At 36.9% G+C, this 18,969-nt stretch overlaps 2 protein-coding genes across 5 annotated transcripts in view; one reads left to right on the top strand and one right to left on the bottom strand.

Annotated features, from left to right (window-relative positions):
- Nucleotides 1–12,002, top strand: part of FANCL (FA complementation group L) — a 28,088-nt gene extending 16,086 nt beyond the window's left edge. For both annotated transcript variants that reach the window (XM_051613605.1, XM_051613606.1), the window contains 7 exons: nt 6,754–6,904; nt 8,661–8,744; nt 9,347–9,392; nt 9,482–9,563; nt 10,364–10,480; nt 10,782–10,853; nt 11,323–12,002. In XM_051613605.1, coding sequence (XP_051469565.1) covers nt 6,754–6,904; nt 8,661–8,744; nt 9,347–9,392; nt 9,482–9,563; nt 10,364–10,480; nt 10,782–10,853; nt 11,323–11,358 — 588 coding nt within the window. In that variant the 3' untranslated portion in view covers nt 11,359–12,002. The remainder of the gene's footprint in view (nt 1–6,753; nt 6,905–8,660; nt 8,745–9,346; nt 9,393–9,481; nt 9,564–10,363; nt 10,481–10,781; nt 10,854–11,322) is intronic.
- VRK2 (VRK serine/threonine kinase 2) overlaps nt 11,121–18,969 on the bottom strand; it is a 45,821-nt gene continuing 37,972 nt past the window's right edge. For 2 of the 3 annotated variants that reach the window (XM_051613602.1, XM_051613604.1), the window contains 3 exons: nt 15,153–15,326; nt 14,641–14,817; nt 11,121–11,661 (listed from right to left, as the gene is read on the bottom strand). In XM_051613602.1, coding sequence (XP_051469562.1) covers nt 11,419–11,661; nt 14,641–14,817; nt 15,153–15,326 — 594 coding nt within the window. In that variant the 3' untranslated portion in view covers nt 11,121–11,418. Of the gene's footprint in view, nt 11,662–13,803; nt 13,896–14,640; nt 14,818–15,152; nt 15,327–18,969 lie in introns of all 3 variants that reach the window. The other variant, XM_051613603.1, reaches the window with a different exon arrangement.

The following is an 18,969-nucleotide window of genomic DNA, read 5'->3' as shown; positions in this document are numbered from 1 at the left end:
CTAGCCTTGAATGTTAGACATACTTTTAATAGTATATTATTAATTTTACATTCTTCTGATTCATCTTACAACATTCCACGTATCCTTGACAGTCATTACTTCTCTGTGTTTACTGTTAGTAATTTTAAAGGTACTAGTTGGACTTTTTAATTTAATTAAATATTGACAAACATGATATGAAGCAGCCTTCTTTGACAAGTTCAAGATGGGAGTGAATATATTAATATTGACACTACAACCAAGTAGAAATCAAATGGTAAAAATATGACATTCTAATACAGAACATCTTAAAAGCTTTTTACGGTTAGAATTAGCTCTGGGCTATTTGAAAACATGAACAATAGATGTTTGTATTTGACTGAAGACTCCGTTTTGCAATCATGAGACTCTAATTCTAGCTGCAGATAGCCTGCTGTAATACTGAAACAAATACCAGCAACCTGTGCATTCTGCTGATAGACAGGCTTTAGTTGCACAACCTTCATGTTTATTTATTTTTTAAGTGACCTTATCTGTATGGGTGGCATGAACCTAACACTTCTGGAAAAAATGTGTCTAGTAACTGCATGAATTTTGTTTGTTGTCCAAATGTATGGAGATAATGGCAGTGAGCAGTCTTCATGCCATGGTAAAATAAGGGTTAAGCTTAGATAATGCTGAAACACCACTGGTAGCAGATTTTAGCAGGTCCTCAAGTGGTTGAAAAATTTGATTCCTAAAAGGGAAAAAGGACACCCTATACCTATTTTCTAGTAAAAAAAAAATAAAACATGAAGTTTTGGTACTGATATGTCTTAAAATTTACTATTTATTGGTCATCAGTGTAAGAACTGACAAGGCTTAACTAAAATGATGCAATTGCACTATTAGAATATAAACTCCTGAAAAAAGAAAATATAAATAGATTTCAGGTAATTGATTTTTTTTTTTCACCCACCCTGTGTGTGCTGTTGCCTATTTCAGGTCCTTTTCAGTGCATTTGGACTTTAAACTTGAGGGGTTGTTGGATGGCTGGTTTTTGTGTTTTTGTTTTTTTTTTCTTCTGTATAATAATAGACATGGCTTTATGGCATCCATATTAAAAATGGGTAATTTTCCTTATGGTCCCTGTCTTCCTGCTGGGTTGATAATGTTTTGATGTATTTTTCTTTTGCTCTGATGAGAGGTCTGCTGCTGCTGCTCTGACATATTCATTTGGATGAATAATTATAACTTGCACAATGTCAAGCTGAAGATGGTAGGGTTTTGTGCGTCATGACAAGCCTAGTAGCCAGTGCAGGTGTCTCACAGCATGATCAGCAACAGCCAGTGTATTCTGGCTCAGAGGAGACGTTTTAGAGTAGTAAGAAATCAGCACCAAGGGCAATGCTGCTGCTGCTACTGTTGTAAGTGCCAAATAAATGCAGAGTGCTTCTCAATGACAAGTGCAAGAACATCTACTTATTTCAGTTATATTATTTTTCTAAATAACTAGATAAATGTGCTGTCTCCACATTTTAGCATACACCCTGGAAGCCTAGGTCTGCAATTTCAGTGCATCTATATTCTGCTGCCTTCACATCAGGGTATTGTTTCTATACTGACCACTGCCCACCTGGTTGGCTACATGAAGGTCATGAGAGTGGAAATTAATGACTAATGAGGTCATGCAGCCAGCCAACAATTAAACAGTAATACAAGATTCAGAAGCTACAGTGGTATGAATGAGATTATTCTTTGATTATTTTCATGAAAACAGTTAAATGCATCATAATTGTGCTTTTTCTTAGTGAAGGAGCCTCACAGACAACAGCTTTATATACATTTAGAAATACAAATAAATGGAGATGGTTGACAAGACACTTTATAAAGATTTCAGAGTTGTGCCTCAGTTTGATTTGTGCTAAGGAGAGGGAAAATTGTTACTAAAGTACTGCTCATGAGAAACAAAGTTTCTAAACGTATCTAAAGAATCATAAATTATTTAGATGATACAGGTGATCCTTTTCCATTCAACAACTGTTCACTTTATTAAATTGTATCCTATCTATGAATAAGTAATGGGTAAGCATGTAACAGCATCTATAGTTTAGGTTACTTTACCTTTTCCATTACAAGGCTTTGCAGTATTAATTTTGGACAAGCAAATTTTGAGCTAGGAAGAATTTTAGCAAAAAAAAAATCTTAGAATAAAGATTAAAGATTTATGTTTAAAAGAAAAAGTAAACTGTGCTGTATTTTTCCTAATTAGAACAATTTGATTAATATTTACTTCAACGGCACCTGGAGCAGGTGTTTGAAATTTGACAGAAGAACCACATAGGCATATAGCACTCCTTAAAAGTTGCTGAAAGGTTCATGGATTTTATGGCAGGGGCAGACTCTAGACTTTTTTTTTTAATTCTTTCCAGCTTCTGTGGCTCTAGAAATTAAAAACCAAGAGTAGAGTGACTTTTTTTTCCATTCTTCCTTATTCATTTAATTGAATGAAACAGTGTATGTAAATAGGGGTGAACTTGGGAAAGTGTTTGAATCAAGTAAAAAAAAAAGAAATAATTTAAATGAGTAACTACCAGTGATGACATAGAATGAGAATGCAGAGGACAGAAATGGAAACAAAAATGTTGCAAACCTACAGGAGCCTCTTTCCTGCTAGAAGAGAAGGTCTGTTCCCCTCAGAAACAGATAGGTCCAGAATATCTGATTTTCACTGACCAAAGTAACTGTTCTGTTTCCTACCAGTTGTTGAAATGACTGGAGGATACATACAGTCCGATAGCACAAAAGTAACATTTGGGTCAAAGTTGCATCTAATTGTTGGGGACTCATCAAAGTTGGTATGTTTATGCATCTGTTTTCCTGTAAAATAACCAATTTAACCCAATCTCTACAAACACCTCTTTTCAGAAGTTAAGATCACAGATTCACAGCCCTCCAAATTAACATTAAATTGCTGTTCAGTCCAATGGACTGTGTTAGTATAACTTGTATCAGTGTATATCAATTTTTTGCCTCATAGAGCCTGGAAAAACTAGGACTTTGAGGCTTTGTTGAGAGGTAAAGCTATCTGTACTGAAAGTTACTTACAGTGCCTTTTCACAAGTCAGCACTAGTTGTATTCTTTGGTTTTTACCCTCACAACTTAAGATTTTAAAAATGTGAAAAAATATTGAGTGTTTAAAGTTATGACTGTGGTCATGGGAGGTGATGCTCCAATAAAAACAATCCTCTTAAAGCGAGCTGAAGGCATCTCAAGCTAAGTACTCTAAACATTTTCTCAGTTCTCTTATTTTTCCATATGAAAATGATGATAAACTCAATAATGTTTTAGGGCTGCTCAGTTGCTGTGATGGTCATTAGAGAGAGCGGAAGGGAAGGAGATGCTTAAATTGTGCAGCATATCTTTGTCATAAACATTCCAAGCTCTCATATGGAGGTCATGAGGTGTCCTAGTACTATCAGGCTTTCTCGGGACCTCAGTGCTGCACTGGAGAGGAACTTGGCTGCTGATCTGTACTAACTCACTTTTGTGGGTCCTTCAACCTGCTTTAGCTCTAGGTATCTTGTACAGCTACCCTAGCCTAGATAATAGTAGTTAATCACATCTCCTCTTAGGCTGTTTTATTAGTCTAAACCAGTAAAAGTTTTTTGACCTTGTCTAGTGGTGGACTCTTCATTCCTCATCTTAGAAACTTCTTTGACCCAGCTATGCCATGGTTGGTTGGTTGGTTTGTTAAAGGTCTGGTCAGAATCATGGGCAGCATTTCATCTTGGAGCACACCCTCAGTAGTGCCTCCTACACTGACTGTAACAATCAGCCTTGGGATCAGGGAGCACAGCTGCAGAGGGATAACTTTCCAGCCCCTGCAGTGGGAAAAGAAAAACACAGGGGAAAGAAAAAATGTTAAAGGTACTGTTTAATCAAGTTTAAAAAGACTTTGACATCCACTTGTGCAAAATGCTTGGGTTCTGTGACTATTCTAGCACTGGTATTTCATTTTCTCTGCTACCTCATCATTACTACTCCTACAGGCAGCTGATGTCAGTGTCTTCAGCAGTTAGAAATAAAGTGCAAGGTTTATGTCATACGTTAAAAATACCTTCATTTTGTTTTAAGTTGTTGTAAAAGATTAAACTGCCACCATGTTCTTTGGTTTTCTAATGGATGTTTTGCCTGGTGAGCACAGAAACTGAACAGATAGAGGCTGGAGTAACCACTTTGATTTTGCTAGTGGATTTTAGAGTCAAGGCAGCCAGTGATGATATCTTGGATTAACAGTGTCTTATTTTCCAAAGAGTATTTGACATGTTTCATACAAATTTTAGTGCATTTGTACAAAGATGATCAAGAAACAAAGATTTTGTGCTATTTGACATTACTAATTACTAGCTTGGTGTAGCATAGATAAAAAAAGCATGAGAGCTATCTCTTCTGAAAGTGTTGGGCAGTGACCAAAAATTAGTTGCTTAATCAAATAAAAAGGAATGCTACAGTTTTCATGGTTTGCATGACAAGCATGTGATGTATTTAAATAGCTATAGATGCATTTATGTATATAGCAGGAGACAGCTGGCAACATCAATGAAGCATGCAAATAAGATCAAATGAACAGAGCATTAAAAAAAAGATTTAACCACCTTTTTAAGGAACATCATTGAAAAATTACAATTAGTATTAAAATTAATAGGATTTAAAAACTTATCTGTGGGTTATAATCCCTTGATGTTTCTTTTTTCTAGTGAAACCCTTTGAATTCCCAAAAGATAAAGATAAAAATGATTATTAGAGGATTTATCTGTATGTGATATAGAAAAATGTAAAAAATCAAAATGGAAAGCAACTGTTGCAAGTACCAGAAAATTATGCTATTAATTTAAGTGTCATCAGAGCACAAAAGATCACATTTCAGGACTGTGTGAAAATTATTAAAATACTGGAAATAATAGTACTTAAGATGAAGATATTATACTCTAAGATGTGGTTAAGTGACTGACACTATTATATCACTTCAGGTATTATAAAAGTAACAAAATGCTTTTAAAGATAATAAGCGTTACATTTTGAGATTGGCAGTATTCACATTTTTCTGCTTAAGTGCTTTCCTACTTTAATATAATTTAATAACAGCAGGAAAAAATGTAGTGTTTTATTTCTGAGCTACACCGTTTCTAAAATATGTATGTGTAAAATATAACAACTTATTACATACAAAAATCATATTATTTCATCTGAGAATGTTAATATAATTTGCTTCTTTTTGTCCAGTGAGAAATGAAGAACATGATTACTAAAGCTTAAAGGAATCCATTCCGTGTATATTTTGTGTTATTGATAGAAAAATACCTCTTTAAGAACTGCTTGCTTTGCTTTGCCTTTTCTTATTGACCCTGAGAACTTGTTACCAGGCCAAAAGATATTTGAAATCTTTTTGGTATCTTTTTGGTTTTCAAAACTGCTTTACCATCTCTTTATCCATATTTTGTCAGTTCTCTCCTGCTCTCTCTGCTTTTTGCCCTTGCATTCATTGTTCAATTGTGTTCTGTGTAAAAGATTTCCAAATACCCTCTGGTGCTCTTGAATGATTCCTATCTTTCTACTCTTGCGTTTCCCAGTATCAAATAATTTGAGGAAACAAGTTATTTGGCAAGAGTGTGTCTCCAAAACACTCTCCCCAACCTTCATTTCCCTTCCCTACTACCCTTGTCTAGTTTCTTGACGCCTTCACTGTGTTCCTGTCATAGCTTCATCCTTCCACATGAAGCCACGTTCTAATGGCTCCTTACTCTCTTCCTTGTCTTCTTCTAACACATCCCATTTCCTCCACTGATTCCATCTGACATCAGGCTCAAAACATGTATGGGGTGTTACTCCAGAGAGAACTCATGTCGTTCCTCCTCATGCATTCTTCAGCTCCTTTCACCTCCTTAAATTCATGTTTTGTACCTTCTTGGGCATCTGCATTTGGAAAGATGTTAACTGCAGAGTGTTTTCTCTACTTGAAGTCTTTCCCCGTATAAATGGTTACTTTTACACTCAGTGATGATTTTAATAAGACTTCTTTTGCAGTGCTGTTCTGTATATTGTCCTGTATAATGAGACATTTTTCTGATTCCATCTAATCCACTCTCAAATACTGAAATCCCTTGAGTGTAATCCTCTGATTATTAGGTGGTTTCTTCTTCTCTTACCGTACTTACATGGCTTGAAATTGAATGTTAAGTACCTGTTTTTATACTGCTTAATTTTGAGGTAATTATGAAATTGTTAGGCTATACTTCTTAGAGGTTTTTAAAAATAAATAAGCTACTTCAGTTATGTGGGCATTTCTGTGTATTTATGCTGGTACCACTGCTCAGCTGAAGGAGACAAGAGTATCAGAATGTTAGAAATTTAATAGTAGATGATGATGATTTTTAATTATACAGTGGGGTAGTTGCAAATTACAATGGAAATTAATAGTTACCAGTTTTCAGAAAAGTTTTCTGAAAAGGAGTGTAAAACACTATCAAATAAATCCATGTATGATTTACCTGTATCACATGTTGGAACTACCAGGATTAGGGAACTTATTTAAACTCAGGACAGAGCTATTCTGTACTTGTGTTGTTTCAATTAAAAAAACTGTGAGGTTCAGTATTTTATGTTACCATGATACAACTAGATACACACTAGATTTTAATACTTCTTAAATTACCTACAGTTTCTTTTTAAATCTTCTGTGTGGCTGTAGGTAGAAATTAAATACAAGTTATTTAAATTTCTTTTTTTCGTAGAACTCCTTAACGGACATTTATAATCAGTTCCTGGCAGCATTAGAATCGCTGAAAGAATTCTGGGATGCCATGGATGAAATTGATAGGAAGACATGGGTGCTTGAGCCGGAAAATCCCACACGGAGTGCTACAACAAGAAGAATTGCAATAGGTATGAACAGATTAGAAGGAATAAAGTGGGTTTGATAAGTAAAACTTGGGGTGATGTTTTGCTTTACTTATCCATCAGATGGAAAACGAAAGGTAGCACTTAAAACCACTAAGACACAATTCTCTTTGTTTTGTGTATGAAAAAAAAAAAACCTTCCACAGAATATTTAACCTGTTTAGGAAATTAATTACAACTTTATGGTGTTACATAAAATGAAAGTTGCTGCAGGAAAATAGTGTGTATTTGTAAATTACGAACATGTAACTGTCAAAAACTAACTAGATAACTAGAAAAATCAGTATTTGTAAAAAATTCGCTTAGATGAAGCCCTTATCTCGTTCACAAATTCCAGATTTTTTACCAGACTATTACTTTAGATTGATCCTGTCCTGGAAGAGTAAAAGGAATATTAGTGTGCAATCAAAAGGGAGAGAAGGGGATTAAAAAAGGCAGTGGAAAGGACAAAGAAATAGAAGAGAGGAAATTAAAAGGCTTACAGTGTTAACCATCTGAAAAAGTACCTTAAATCATATGCTGGTGTCTGGCATTTTAAAGTCTTAATATGTATAGGATAAGCAGTCTTGTAATTGCAAAGGAGAAACTTGCCACTGTCAGATGTTAGAAATACAGGGGGAATTGTTATCTTTGAAAGAAGAGTTCGGCTTTTTAGCTCAAATCCAAAATACCAATAGCATATTGTGGAAATCTGAGAACATACAGTGGACCAAAGTAGACCTAAATTGTCACTGAAACCAGTGGTAAGACTGATTGCCTGCAGCATGAAAAAGAAAAGGGGCTAGTGAGGTGCCAAGACTTCTCCTTCATTGTGGATGGAGAGAGGGACAGAAAAAGTTCAGGAACCGAATGATGTGGGTCGGACAACACTCAAGTGTGTGTGTGTGTGTGTGTGCGCACATGCAGCCAGGGTGGCTTTATCTTAGCCCTGCTGCACTTTGACACAGACCCATGAAAAGGAAAGAAAAGCCTCAAATAGTGCCTCACATTACATCAGGAGAAGGCAGGATGAGGCTTTTAGCCCTTTGTTGTCAGTCACAGACAACTTTCATTTCATTCATTCCAATTTCTTCTAGGAGAGCAAGCCTAACATACCTCTTATTTACAAAAAAATGTTGCGTTTCCCCTGTTTTTATTTAGAAGAGAATTTGCTGTGAGGTCTTTAACCTGGATCCAGAACACTTCTGAGCTGCTTATCCCTTGTGAATAGCAGACCCTAGGAGGGTGATGGGGTTTCTTGTAAAATAACAATATTTGCTACTTCAAAAACATACCACTATTTGCTCAGTCCAGGAATACACTGTGGAGGGGACTGAATTTTACTGGTTAATATTGTATTTATGCTTTACTTTAGGATTGTAAGAGTTAATGAGGAATTAACAACTCTACTACCTTTAAAATTTCACTAAGATTTCAAATGAATTATGTCATCTAGCTTGACTTTGATTATTCAGAAATAAGTGGAAGTGTTAAGACTAGCCTTAAAAAAATGCAAGACTGGCAGGTTTTTTTAATCAGTTGCTATTTTTAATTACAGTCCATTGGAATTTAAATATTTAATATATACTGATATTTTGTACACTAATTTGAATACCTACCCAGTTTTTAATGATGTTGTAATGAAAACCAGCCTGAATTAGCCAATTTAAAACTGCTTTTAAAAAAGGTTAATGTTTCTGTTTTTAAATACTTGACTGCGAAGAAAAGCTTCCCCAGTGACTGATGTGCTTCCTCTTCATAGGCAACAATGTCTCAGTGAACGTAGAGGTGGATCCTCGGCATCCAAACATGCTTCCTGAGTGTTATTTTCTTGGAGCAGACCATGGTATGGCAGCAGATCTACGCTCTTTGTTTCTTCTAGAAGCTGTCTCTGGTGAACAGATACTGGTGTAAGCTAGGTCAGACTCCTGGAGTAAATTTTACTTAGCTTAATTCCTGGCTCTGCCAGGGTATGTGTGCAGCGGAGTTTTACACAGCAGATCTTGGGGTTTTTAACAGTCTAAATCCATGGCATGCTGGTTTCCTCTGTGAGGGATGCTTTTTTCCAGTACCTTTCTTGCACAGTTTGGAGGGAATCCAATTGTGTTTATATTTTGGCATAATTTTCTTTTTTTTTTTTTTTTTTAATTAAAACTTAAATATTTCCGAACACTAAGGACATATATAGTAAAGTCTTTTACTCCATGTCCCACAGCTGTTTACCAACTTTTTAAGGTAAATAAGATCAAATCTTCAACAGTATATTTTAGTATTAATGAATTTCAAAAACTAAAAGCTAAGAGCAGTTGCTGACTGAGGTACTTTGAATAATTTTAAAAAACACAATCCCAGCCTTCCCCCTTCATTGCTGAAATATAAAGTCAGATTGGGTGGGGGAGTAAAGGGGCTTCTAAAGATGATGTAATTATTTATGCCCATTGTTTGCAGTGGTTAACCCTTTGAGAATTAAGCTGAACAACAACATGCACTCATGGTAAGCATCTTTAGTAATACAAATTTGAAACTGAAATGGTATTTGCCATTCTTAGTGTTGACTCTTTTTTCCCTCTCTCCCACCTGCAGGGATCCAGAAATTGGTTTATTACAAAACTTGAAAGACCTCTTAGAAATTGATTTTCCATCTTGTTCTGTGTTAGAAAAAAGTGTAAGTTGCTTTTTGTTAATGATCAGTTGTTATTTCTCAGTAAGTAAAATTTGAGCCGTCAGTTTATAACTGCCAGCAAAAACAAGAGACTTAGAAGAGAGGTAATTGGATTAATATATTGTCATAGGGACTTCTGAACTTCAAGCAACAATTGTCAGAGCTTGTTAACCTTTGATTAGAGGTGCACACTTTCCTGTGGCCTTCATAGCAGTAAGGCGATTAATAACAGGCTTTGCTATTAAAAGGGAAAGAGGAAGTTCCAGAGTAGCTAATGAGATGTGGAAAATGCAAACATTCTGTTATGGATGTTGATGACTTAAGTTCTAATTAGGTAGAGCTGCTTAGAGGGGACAAGAGGCCGTACAAATACTGCTGCATTTCAAACAAACTTGGAATTAATTTTTGACAATGCTGTAACACTGGATTACTAGCTTTGCTTTCACTTGTGAAGTTTTTAAATTAGTATCTGACTGTGGGGTCTTGTGTCTGATGTCCCAATGCGATGACAAAAAATTGTGTAATAAAAAAGAAACAGTGTGGCCCAAGAGTACGAAAATGGTTGTCAGACTAGACCTAATTCAGTGAAAGGAGAAAATACAACCTTGCAGAGTCTTGTGCATCTGGGCAATAAACTCACTCTTCATACCAGAGTGGTGCAAATGTATTTATTGAAGGCAAAAACATTTAGTAATTCTAAGTAACAAAAACTGAAAAAAGCAAAGACAAAGAGATGAACGTGTTTACCAGCCCTGTTTCCTCCTTGCAGTTGCACTCTAAGCTAACACATGTTGTGTTTCAAGGATTTTGCTAAGGACTGTGGGATCTGCTATGCCTATCGCCTCAACGGCGCTACTCCAGATCAAGTGTGTGATGATCCGCGCTGTGGACAACCTTTTCACCAGGCTTGTCTCTATGAGGTAATTAGTGGGACAGACTTCCTCACTAACTCACAGATTCTAGAAAAGAAGCGTTGCCCACTTACATTTCAGATGAAGCAAAATCCTTTAAGGAGCACTACAACAGTCACTGTGCTTCCTATTGTCTTCTAACCTGCAATTCCTAAATAAACTCTCTATGGAAAGGAACCTGTGTCACTGTGTGCTTGCACAGGCTCTGACCTGACACACACCATGTCAGATGTTGATCAAATGCACTCTGAAAAGACTCCTCCTGATAATAGATCATGCGTGAATTTTAATCCACTTTCTTGTGTTGCAGTGGCTACAAAGTCTTCCTTCCAGCAGACAAAGTTTTAATGTCATCTTTGGTGAATGTCCGTATTGTAATAAGGTAAGGAAATCCAATGAAAATGAGTGATTGAACTAACTAGTGTGTGGCAACTTAGATAAAGGCAAAAACTGTAGCAAAGTCTATTTTAAAATAAGGAGTTTGTGGCTACTATCTTCCCTTTACACACTGGAATAAAGAGAAGAAAATTTTAAATTCCCATTGACTTAATCCATCAGTATTTAAATAAACGATTTCTGAAGCTGTACAAAGATGCTACAAACCACTCATCAACATAATAGTGCTGGAATAATTAGATATCACACCTCATTGTACTTTATGATACTTTAATGTTGCTGTAGCAAAGTTCCAGTTTAAAAAAAAATAATAAATCCCAACATTGGTGACACAAGACAGCCTCGTACAATAGTTTAGTGTACATGTAACTGCTGAGTACAGACGTGGAGAGGTTAAGAGAGAACTTGCCTTTAAAATATATGTATTGACAGCATTTAAAAAAATCTTTTCCAAGCCACTGACGCTGAAATCTTCACTGAAGAAACTCTGAGAAAAATCTGTGTGATGGGGACACTGCTGCACTTTGACTGAAGACATGGAAACAGGGACATCAAAGAAAATACAAGGAAAGTAATATTAGAAGCAGAAGTACAAGTATAGCTATACTGTAGGGGTATGTTTTGTCAGTAAACGCAAGCTGAAATATAATAGATAGAGAAGGCCTAGTCATGTCAGAATCAGTTTCTTGCAGTGATGCTGAATGGTCTGTGGTTAAGAGTTGATCATGTTTCTTTTTGCGTTCTGAGAGTATCACTTGGGGGTTGAATGGTGGTAATTCTCTTGCAGTGTCTTTCTGCAGGAAAAAACAATAGTAATAATAAACTTAGTATTAAATAAGTGAGATATTAGTAAGACAGACAAAGATGTCATCTACGTATTAAGTTATCCTAGAGAAAGCAATGCAATTCTTGCAAAGTCTGAACTCAGAATTTGCAAGTATATTGTATATTAAGTGTAACACTAGGTATGATTACGCCTTCTAAAGAGATATAGACTGTATTTATTACTGCAGTCAACAACTGAAATTCTGTAACTCGCTTGTAAGTCCTTATAGTATTATATAGTCCTATATAAGTCCTTAAAGTGTGTGTTCTAATAAAGTTTTAGCCTGGAGAACCCAGACATTACTCTGAAGTTTGACTGACTGTTTTAATTGTATATGTTTTTCCATTTCCTAGTGAAGCTAAAGGTCCCCTGATTCATCACAGATAGTGTAAATATAAATGTGGGTTTTGTCCTGCCTGGATAGGGTGGTGTGGGAGGTTTTTAGGTCTTCAGAAGCAGTATCATCCTTGGCTTACCTTTTTGATCTCCATCACTTAAAGGAATCCCCAAACCATATTTTCCACTGTCCCTTAGAAAAATTTTCAGCTTTTGTTTCCTGTCTGTGATCCCATTCACAATATGTTAATTTATGGCAATATACCCCACTTCCTTTCAACCCTAACAATGTAGTTTTCTTGGTGAAAATTCATAACCTAAATTGTATTTCTCCAACAGAAATTTCCTGTCTCCCTGTTTCATTTATTTTTCTAATTAGTGCCAGTATATCTGTTTGTTTTCTTTTAGTGAAATACAGGCCCCATCAGATAGAAATTTTTACGTCCAACATAAAGGCTGCTCATAGTTTTTTTTCTTCTCTAACTTTTGTTTCAGGATTATTTTCTAGGTGTTACTTCTGTCTTCCTCACGATCTTTCCAGCTGTCAGTTGTCCCATCTCTCACAAGCGTCCTACCCCTCTTGTCCTACTCTTCTCAGTCAGGTGTTCCCCTTTCAGCACAGAAATGTTTCTCAGTTTAATTTATACCTGGACTGGTTCCAGCAGTATCTTACTAAGCCAACCCACTCATTCTTCTGTTGCCCCCGGGTCTGTTGCATTTACCTGAATGTACTTCCCCCAAAGATAAACCAGGGAGAACGAGAACTTTTCCTTCAAGTTCTGTACTCAGACCTTTTAACTGCATTGGCTGTTAATGGCAACAGGGTAGTGATCCCATCCCAGTGTTGCACAGTGAGATGCCTGCAGTTTACTATTCCAAGCAGTTGCCTAATGGAAGTGTTTGGAATTGATCTCAGAAGAACGCTTGACAGACTCTCGCCACTCTAGTTCCTGCATGAACCATTGTTTCTCTTCCTCCTTTGCGCCTGAAGAATCCTTAATTTTCATAACCTCAGTACTCTAACATTTCCTATATATCTTTCCTTTACCACTCTCCTAAATTAAGTGAAAGGAACTGAGGGGAAGTCTGCAAAATTAAATTAATACAATCCTGCCTCCTCTTCTTTCTTCAGTTTCTCATTTGAATATCTTAAACATTACCTTACATCCACTTTTAATTCTCTCCTCTTAGGCATAATGTTCAGTGGGTACCACAGAACTCTTCTACATAGGTGCAGCATTATTAATCATATTGCAACAGTGGCTTTTCCTTTAGAAAGACTAAATCAAAATACAAATATAATTACATACTAGCCCAATGACTGGTCCAATTTCTGTTAAAAGGTCCTTTTCCTTCCTCCCACAAAAAGGGGGGACACACAAATCCCCAAGTTACTCTCCAGTGTCAAGATCTACACTCCATACTGTGTGCTTGCTGTTCAAGTAACAGGGAAGTTGTTCAAGTAACAGCTCATTTCTTTTTCTTTGGCATGTTGGAAACTTAAATGTGGCTCTTATCTGCTTCTTCCTTAGGACTAAAGTAGCTTTTAAACAAATTAAAAGGAGGGAGAAGCTTTGAGAGAAAGATTTGCTGCCTTTTTTTTTGCTAATATCTCTTAAATTCTACATTTGAGGACTAGGAAATAGCTACAGGAGTATCTGTGTGTTACAAAGTTGTATCTGTTACTTTGAGTCACTGTGTGTTAGGGCCCCAGAGACTTTTCAGAATCTACCTTGCTAGCAGCCAAAACATCTCCAAAAGTTGTTCTGCTCACCACTTAACTGCCTGATGCTCTCAGGTACAGCTGTGCTTTTTCTGCTTCACTCTCCTAGCTTGTACTGGAGTCTCCAGGCAGTGATCAGCAGACTGCTTGAAGCAAAGAATTTTGGATTAATAATAAAGCTATCTTTGAAGTTGCATTTCTGTGCTTATTACAAATTGTCCTAATTTAACAAGTTGTTTTTCTATATGAAAGTAAAACAGAGTAGAATCTTTGTTAAAATGTACTTGAACTCCACAGAAAAGGAGCACAGTGTGATTACCAAGATGTACTCTATTCTGCATTATTTTTACTAAAACCTTGACTTCCGTAAGTTTTTTCAAGTACAGTTGAAGACTAAGACTGAATACATTCATTCAACCTTTTAATGCAGTAAATTAACAATAATATTTGAAGTGAGTTAGTTAACTACTAAAATCCTCAGATTAAAAAGTCAGACTTTAAGAACTTTTTTAATTACAGAGTGCTGTGAAGTTTTCTACTACATAGAAAAGGAAACTACTGGAGTAAGTTTCTACCAAGAAAACAACAGGACGGACAAAGGGAGATTGTCATTTCCCAATGCTTTTCTCTGCACACTGGTGCAGTACTTGAAGTGCAGTGCCTTACGACCAACTACAGAAAAAACAAGTGGTAGTTCGCTAATAATATGACCAAAGAACTATACACAAACCTTTGACTTTTGTGGCAAAAATCTAGTTTGCCTATATATTCAGTTTAGGCTTTGTGGTCATCTGTGGCTGTGGGGATTTTTTTAAACTTATTTTTAGAACAGCTGATCTTCCTCTCATAGGCTGTCATGACATTCTAGGGTAACACCAAAAGCCTCACCTTTTGTGGGTGGTCAGGCTCCTGAATTGTTGTGTAACACTGAAGTGGCTTCTCTTGAGCCTGGCACTGCTGGCGTGTGACCCGACTGTGGGGCCTCCTGAGACAGTCAGACTCCTCCTCTCTCACCCTGACTTCCTGCTGTTGTGCTGGTTTCGAAGAAGGCTTTAATAAGTGACCCTGTTGATGTACAGACAGTAATTCTGCATGCTGGAAAGAATTCAGTAACATTCAAAATCATAGTGTGTACCATTCCAATACTTGAACCTGTCAGGTTTCAGACAGGTAAGGAGAGTGCCCCATTTGCACTTCTCACCCAGGCTGTCCAAGAAACTTCAGTTTACATGTGAATTGATACATGCTGGTACACATATACCAACTTCTAGAGTTTGTGACATAACTCCAGGCTTTTTTCAAGCAATTTCCTTCCTTGCCCATCCCAAAAGAGATACTGAGCAAACAGAGCAGACTCACTCCCAGGATAGCTTGCATTACTGCAATGCCCAAATCCTCACCTGCTGAGGCTGTGTGTGGTGTAGCATCCTGTTTAATTTACTTGGCTTTTCTTCATATTGGACTTGTTTGCCTGTCATCCCAGTACAGGCGTTGTTTTGACACGTGTATTCGTCACCTTCCGTCTTTTTTTGCCTCTGCCGAACTGGTTTTGGCATGGGCTTTGGTAAGCGAGCCTGTTGACATACAGTGAACAATTTTGTATAGTAAAAAAACAATCAGTCTTTCATAGAGAAAAAATCTTTACTACCAAGAAGAGAGAATGAGAGTGAATTTTCATCTTTCTCAAAATAATTGTTTTCAGCATTTTCATTATCAAGAAATGTCTTTTTCAAGCAGTACAAACAGAGCTGCGCTTTATTTGAGGACAATGTTATAAAATAAACCTGAGTTCTATGTTTCAAAATATGCACTAATAACCTTTATTGGGAGTGATGCTAGTAAGTCACCGTTGGCTTCATTAACAAGTAGAGCCGAGTGCATTTCATATTGCTGAACTGAGGCAAATGCAAAGCTCTCTAAAGTAAGATCATCCTACCTCTTTGGACTCGGGTAATAAATTTAAGAGTTAAGTCTTACATTCTTTTACAGTCTTCTAAAATGTAAATGCAGACTACAAGGTGAATAGTTGCATGACTTAATGCAAGTTTTTTGCAGGGCTGCACTAAGCACTAAGTATCAAATGATGTCTGGTTTTGGCTTTTGTAACTTGGAAGACAAACGTAGCCGAAACACAGGCTGTATGCCACACTTTTGGTACTTCTGGCACGCTAATAACTTCGTAACTGTAATGTTTGCATATGGTGCTCTATGCAGCAGCTGTATCTGAATATACCAGCTTAAAAAATAAATAATGGGCTGCTTTTTTATATTGCATATTAAACACATACAGGAGATTGAAAGTGCCAGTAGGCACTTCATATCTTGTTTCATCCAAAACACTTTTAAAGAACATAATCCACTGTTTTGCTCTGCAGAAATTATTAACATCTAGAAAGGTAAAGGTGTATCTGTTCTGTGTAACAACTCAAGCTAGTTTCAAACAGTTCACTTCAGGGCAAAACACTGTAGACAGCCGTGAGAAATGGAGTTCTATAGGCAAGGCTCAGCACTGCCCTGACGGTCACCTGAAAGCAGGTGCCCAACCTCTTATCTCTGCATCACGGCACCACACTGCTCATCGTGTTGACAGCTAGCTCTGTTATCTTCCCCACGTATAAGCACCTTAAATAACTACATCACTTTCAAAACAGGACTTAGGAAAATATTTACTGAATGCCTAAAAATCACTGTATTCTATAATAATAAAAATTACAGGTTGGTATGGATGGAATTATTTTTTAATGAGATATAAAAAAACCTAGCAAGTAAGTAGTCAGCTGGTCTTGACTGTACTTCATTTGGCCCTACTGCCAGTACTCTCACTACAGGTGAAAAAGCTGATATTTATCCAGTGTCAAAAACTGGTAAACAAATTTGAGAAGAAATACAATTAATACTTTATCACCTGTGTTCAGTATGCAATTGAAACAAAGAACCAGGATGTAGCCACTGTTATGCTCTTTATGTTAAGTCAAGATCAGACTCTTGTACTATATAGGGAGCTGCATCTTAAAATTCATGTTCTGTAGTAATTCTTTACATCATCTTCAAGGAGCTGGTGTTACAGGATCCCCTTATTGGTACTTATGGGTGTTTATTGGTCTTCAGAAGGGAATTAACCCAAAATCACCTCTTTCCTGTGCACCAAAGTGGTACAGGTGGAATCAGACAGGTCATCTGGAGTCAGATTCTGCTCATAAGCAAGAAGTGAGGAGACAGTGGATTGTTTGTAGTGGCTCCCACTATTCTTAGGTTGCCTCTTTAATGGGAGAAGTGTTTGGTGAATAAAAGGAGAGGTGAAAAGGGAATGCAGAGGGCCTAGATGAAAAGAGTCAGACCTAGGATAACTACAGACAATGCCATGAAGAGATGCAGTGGGAAGTGCCTGCCTGTCATCCAACACTTTGTCAGGGCTGTAGCACCGGAGCGCACACTAGGCCTCAAATATCCTCCACAGTCAATAACCACAACTGAAAACACAGATTTTCTGAAAATAGCAATAAATTTAGAGAAAGTTCAGTTATCTGATCTCTCTACTTGTATTTAAGTACTCCTTAAGTCCTTTGAAGAACCCTAGAAATTTCTTTCCTGCAGCTGTTTTACAGCAAATGTTACAGGAAACTTGCACACATAAGCAGCAGAACTGGCTAAAAAACATACTCAAGTAAAAAAGAGGGGATCATTGAAGCAATGCTAGTTTCTTACTGTTCCAAAAAGCAAGATATTCAACATTAAAAATGTCTTGGAAGAAGGGGTGACTTAGGGGTGCCAACATTTAGTAATATGCAGACACTTTCTGATCTTGTTCTTGGCCATCAAAACCATGATGCTTAGTCCTACAACGCAAGAGTGGTGGTAACTGACACTCCTCATTCATGGATTTTTCAGTGGGGTTGTGCAGTTGCAAATAGCAAGTGCTACAGCAGCTTTTACAGCCTGGAAGTTCAGGATCATCTTTTATGCCAGTGTACTGTCAAATCTTAGGCCAAGCAATAAGAAAATAGATTTACTATTTAGTGCCCAAGTCTTAAGAGATCGAAGACTCTTGTGACCCAGAGATCCAACAGAATCAGCTGGAGATCAGTTAATAGCTACCTGATCTTTCAATTCTGTTCCAAAGATAGCATAAACTTTAAAAAAAACCAACAACTTCTCAAATTAGCGAGGATGAAGTGGTCACTCTCATAGCAAGAGAATATTGTCACTGAAATAACTTTTGGTTTGGTAGAAGAAAAAAAACTTATAAAACCAGATAAGTCAATACAATTGCTAAAATAAGTAGCTGTAATTACCAAGATCAAAACCCAGTGCCTTTTTATTAAACATGAACTTTTGTTCTGCCTTCCATAATACGTAAATAGTGCTGACAATCGGTTTGTGAGGTACTTGCTACAATAAAATGTAATTGTATCATGAGAGAAAGGTGACAATCAGGAGATCATGAAAAAATTACATATTCTCACTGGTGGTTAATTAGCCATGCAAAACCCCCTCAAACAGATATTCTCTTCTATTAGGAATGATTACTATGCAGGCCCACAGATGTCAATACCACAGTCATTCAAATACTTCTTTCCCTACTAATTGAAGGTTGTAAAGCTCTGGTGCCAAGGTTTTGCTTCCAAAGAGCTAATTTATGACTAGAAGGATATTTTATGTCTTCAGATGCAGCAGCTACAAAACTCAGCAAATCAGAACCATCTGTGCACTGATACTTGAATCACCATTCATCCAGCAGCCTATCAGTCACATTAGTTTGCATCCTGCATTCTTGGCTCACGTACACTTGTGATGGTCCAAAGTTCACCAGAAATATTAAAAATGAATGGTACCCTGACCCTGCCTTATTGCACACACATCAGAGACAGAAACGGGGCTTTTGCATACAGGGAGTTTTGAGGCAGAAGTACGATGGGACTGACATTTCCCAGCAAGTCCAGTAAGACTGCTAATTACTTCAGCCTCTACTTACTAAAATGTGGCTTTATTAACTCTGTATAGTTCCAGACTTAAAAGTACAAAAGGAACATAGAATATGATAGCTGTCAGTGTTAACATTCTGTGTTAGTGCATCACATAACAGTGCATACCAGTAACACGGTTAAACCCCAGGATAATACCTCCTCCACATTAGTGGCTGCAGGAGTGTAAAGGCAAATGATGAGTTTGAAAGTGAGAAAATGAATTAAATACTTTCACTAATAAAGGTAACTTTGC

The sequence above is a fragment of the Apus apus genome, chromosome 3 (genome assembly GCF_020740795.1).
Source record: "Apus apus isolate bApuApu2 chromosome 3, bApuApu2.pri.cur, whole genome shotgun sequence".
In the NCBI taxonomy this organism is placed as follows: domain Eukaryota; kingdom Metazoa; phylum Chordata; class Aves; order Apodiformes; family Apodidae; genus Apus; species Apus apus.
This window is presented reverse-complemented; position numbering and strand designations above follow the sequence as displayed.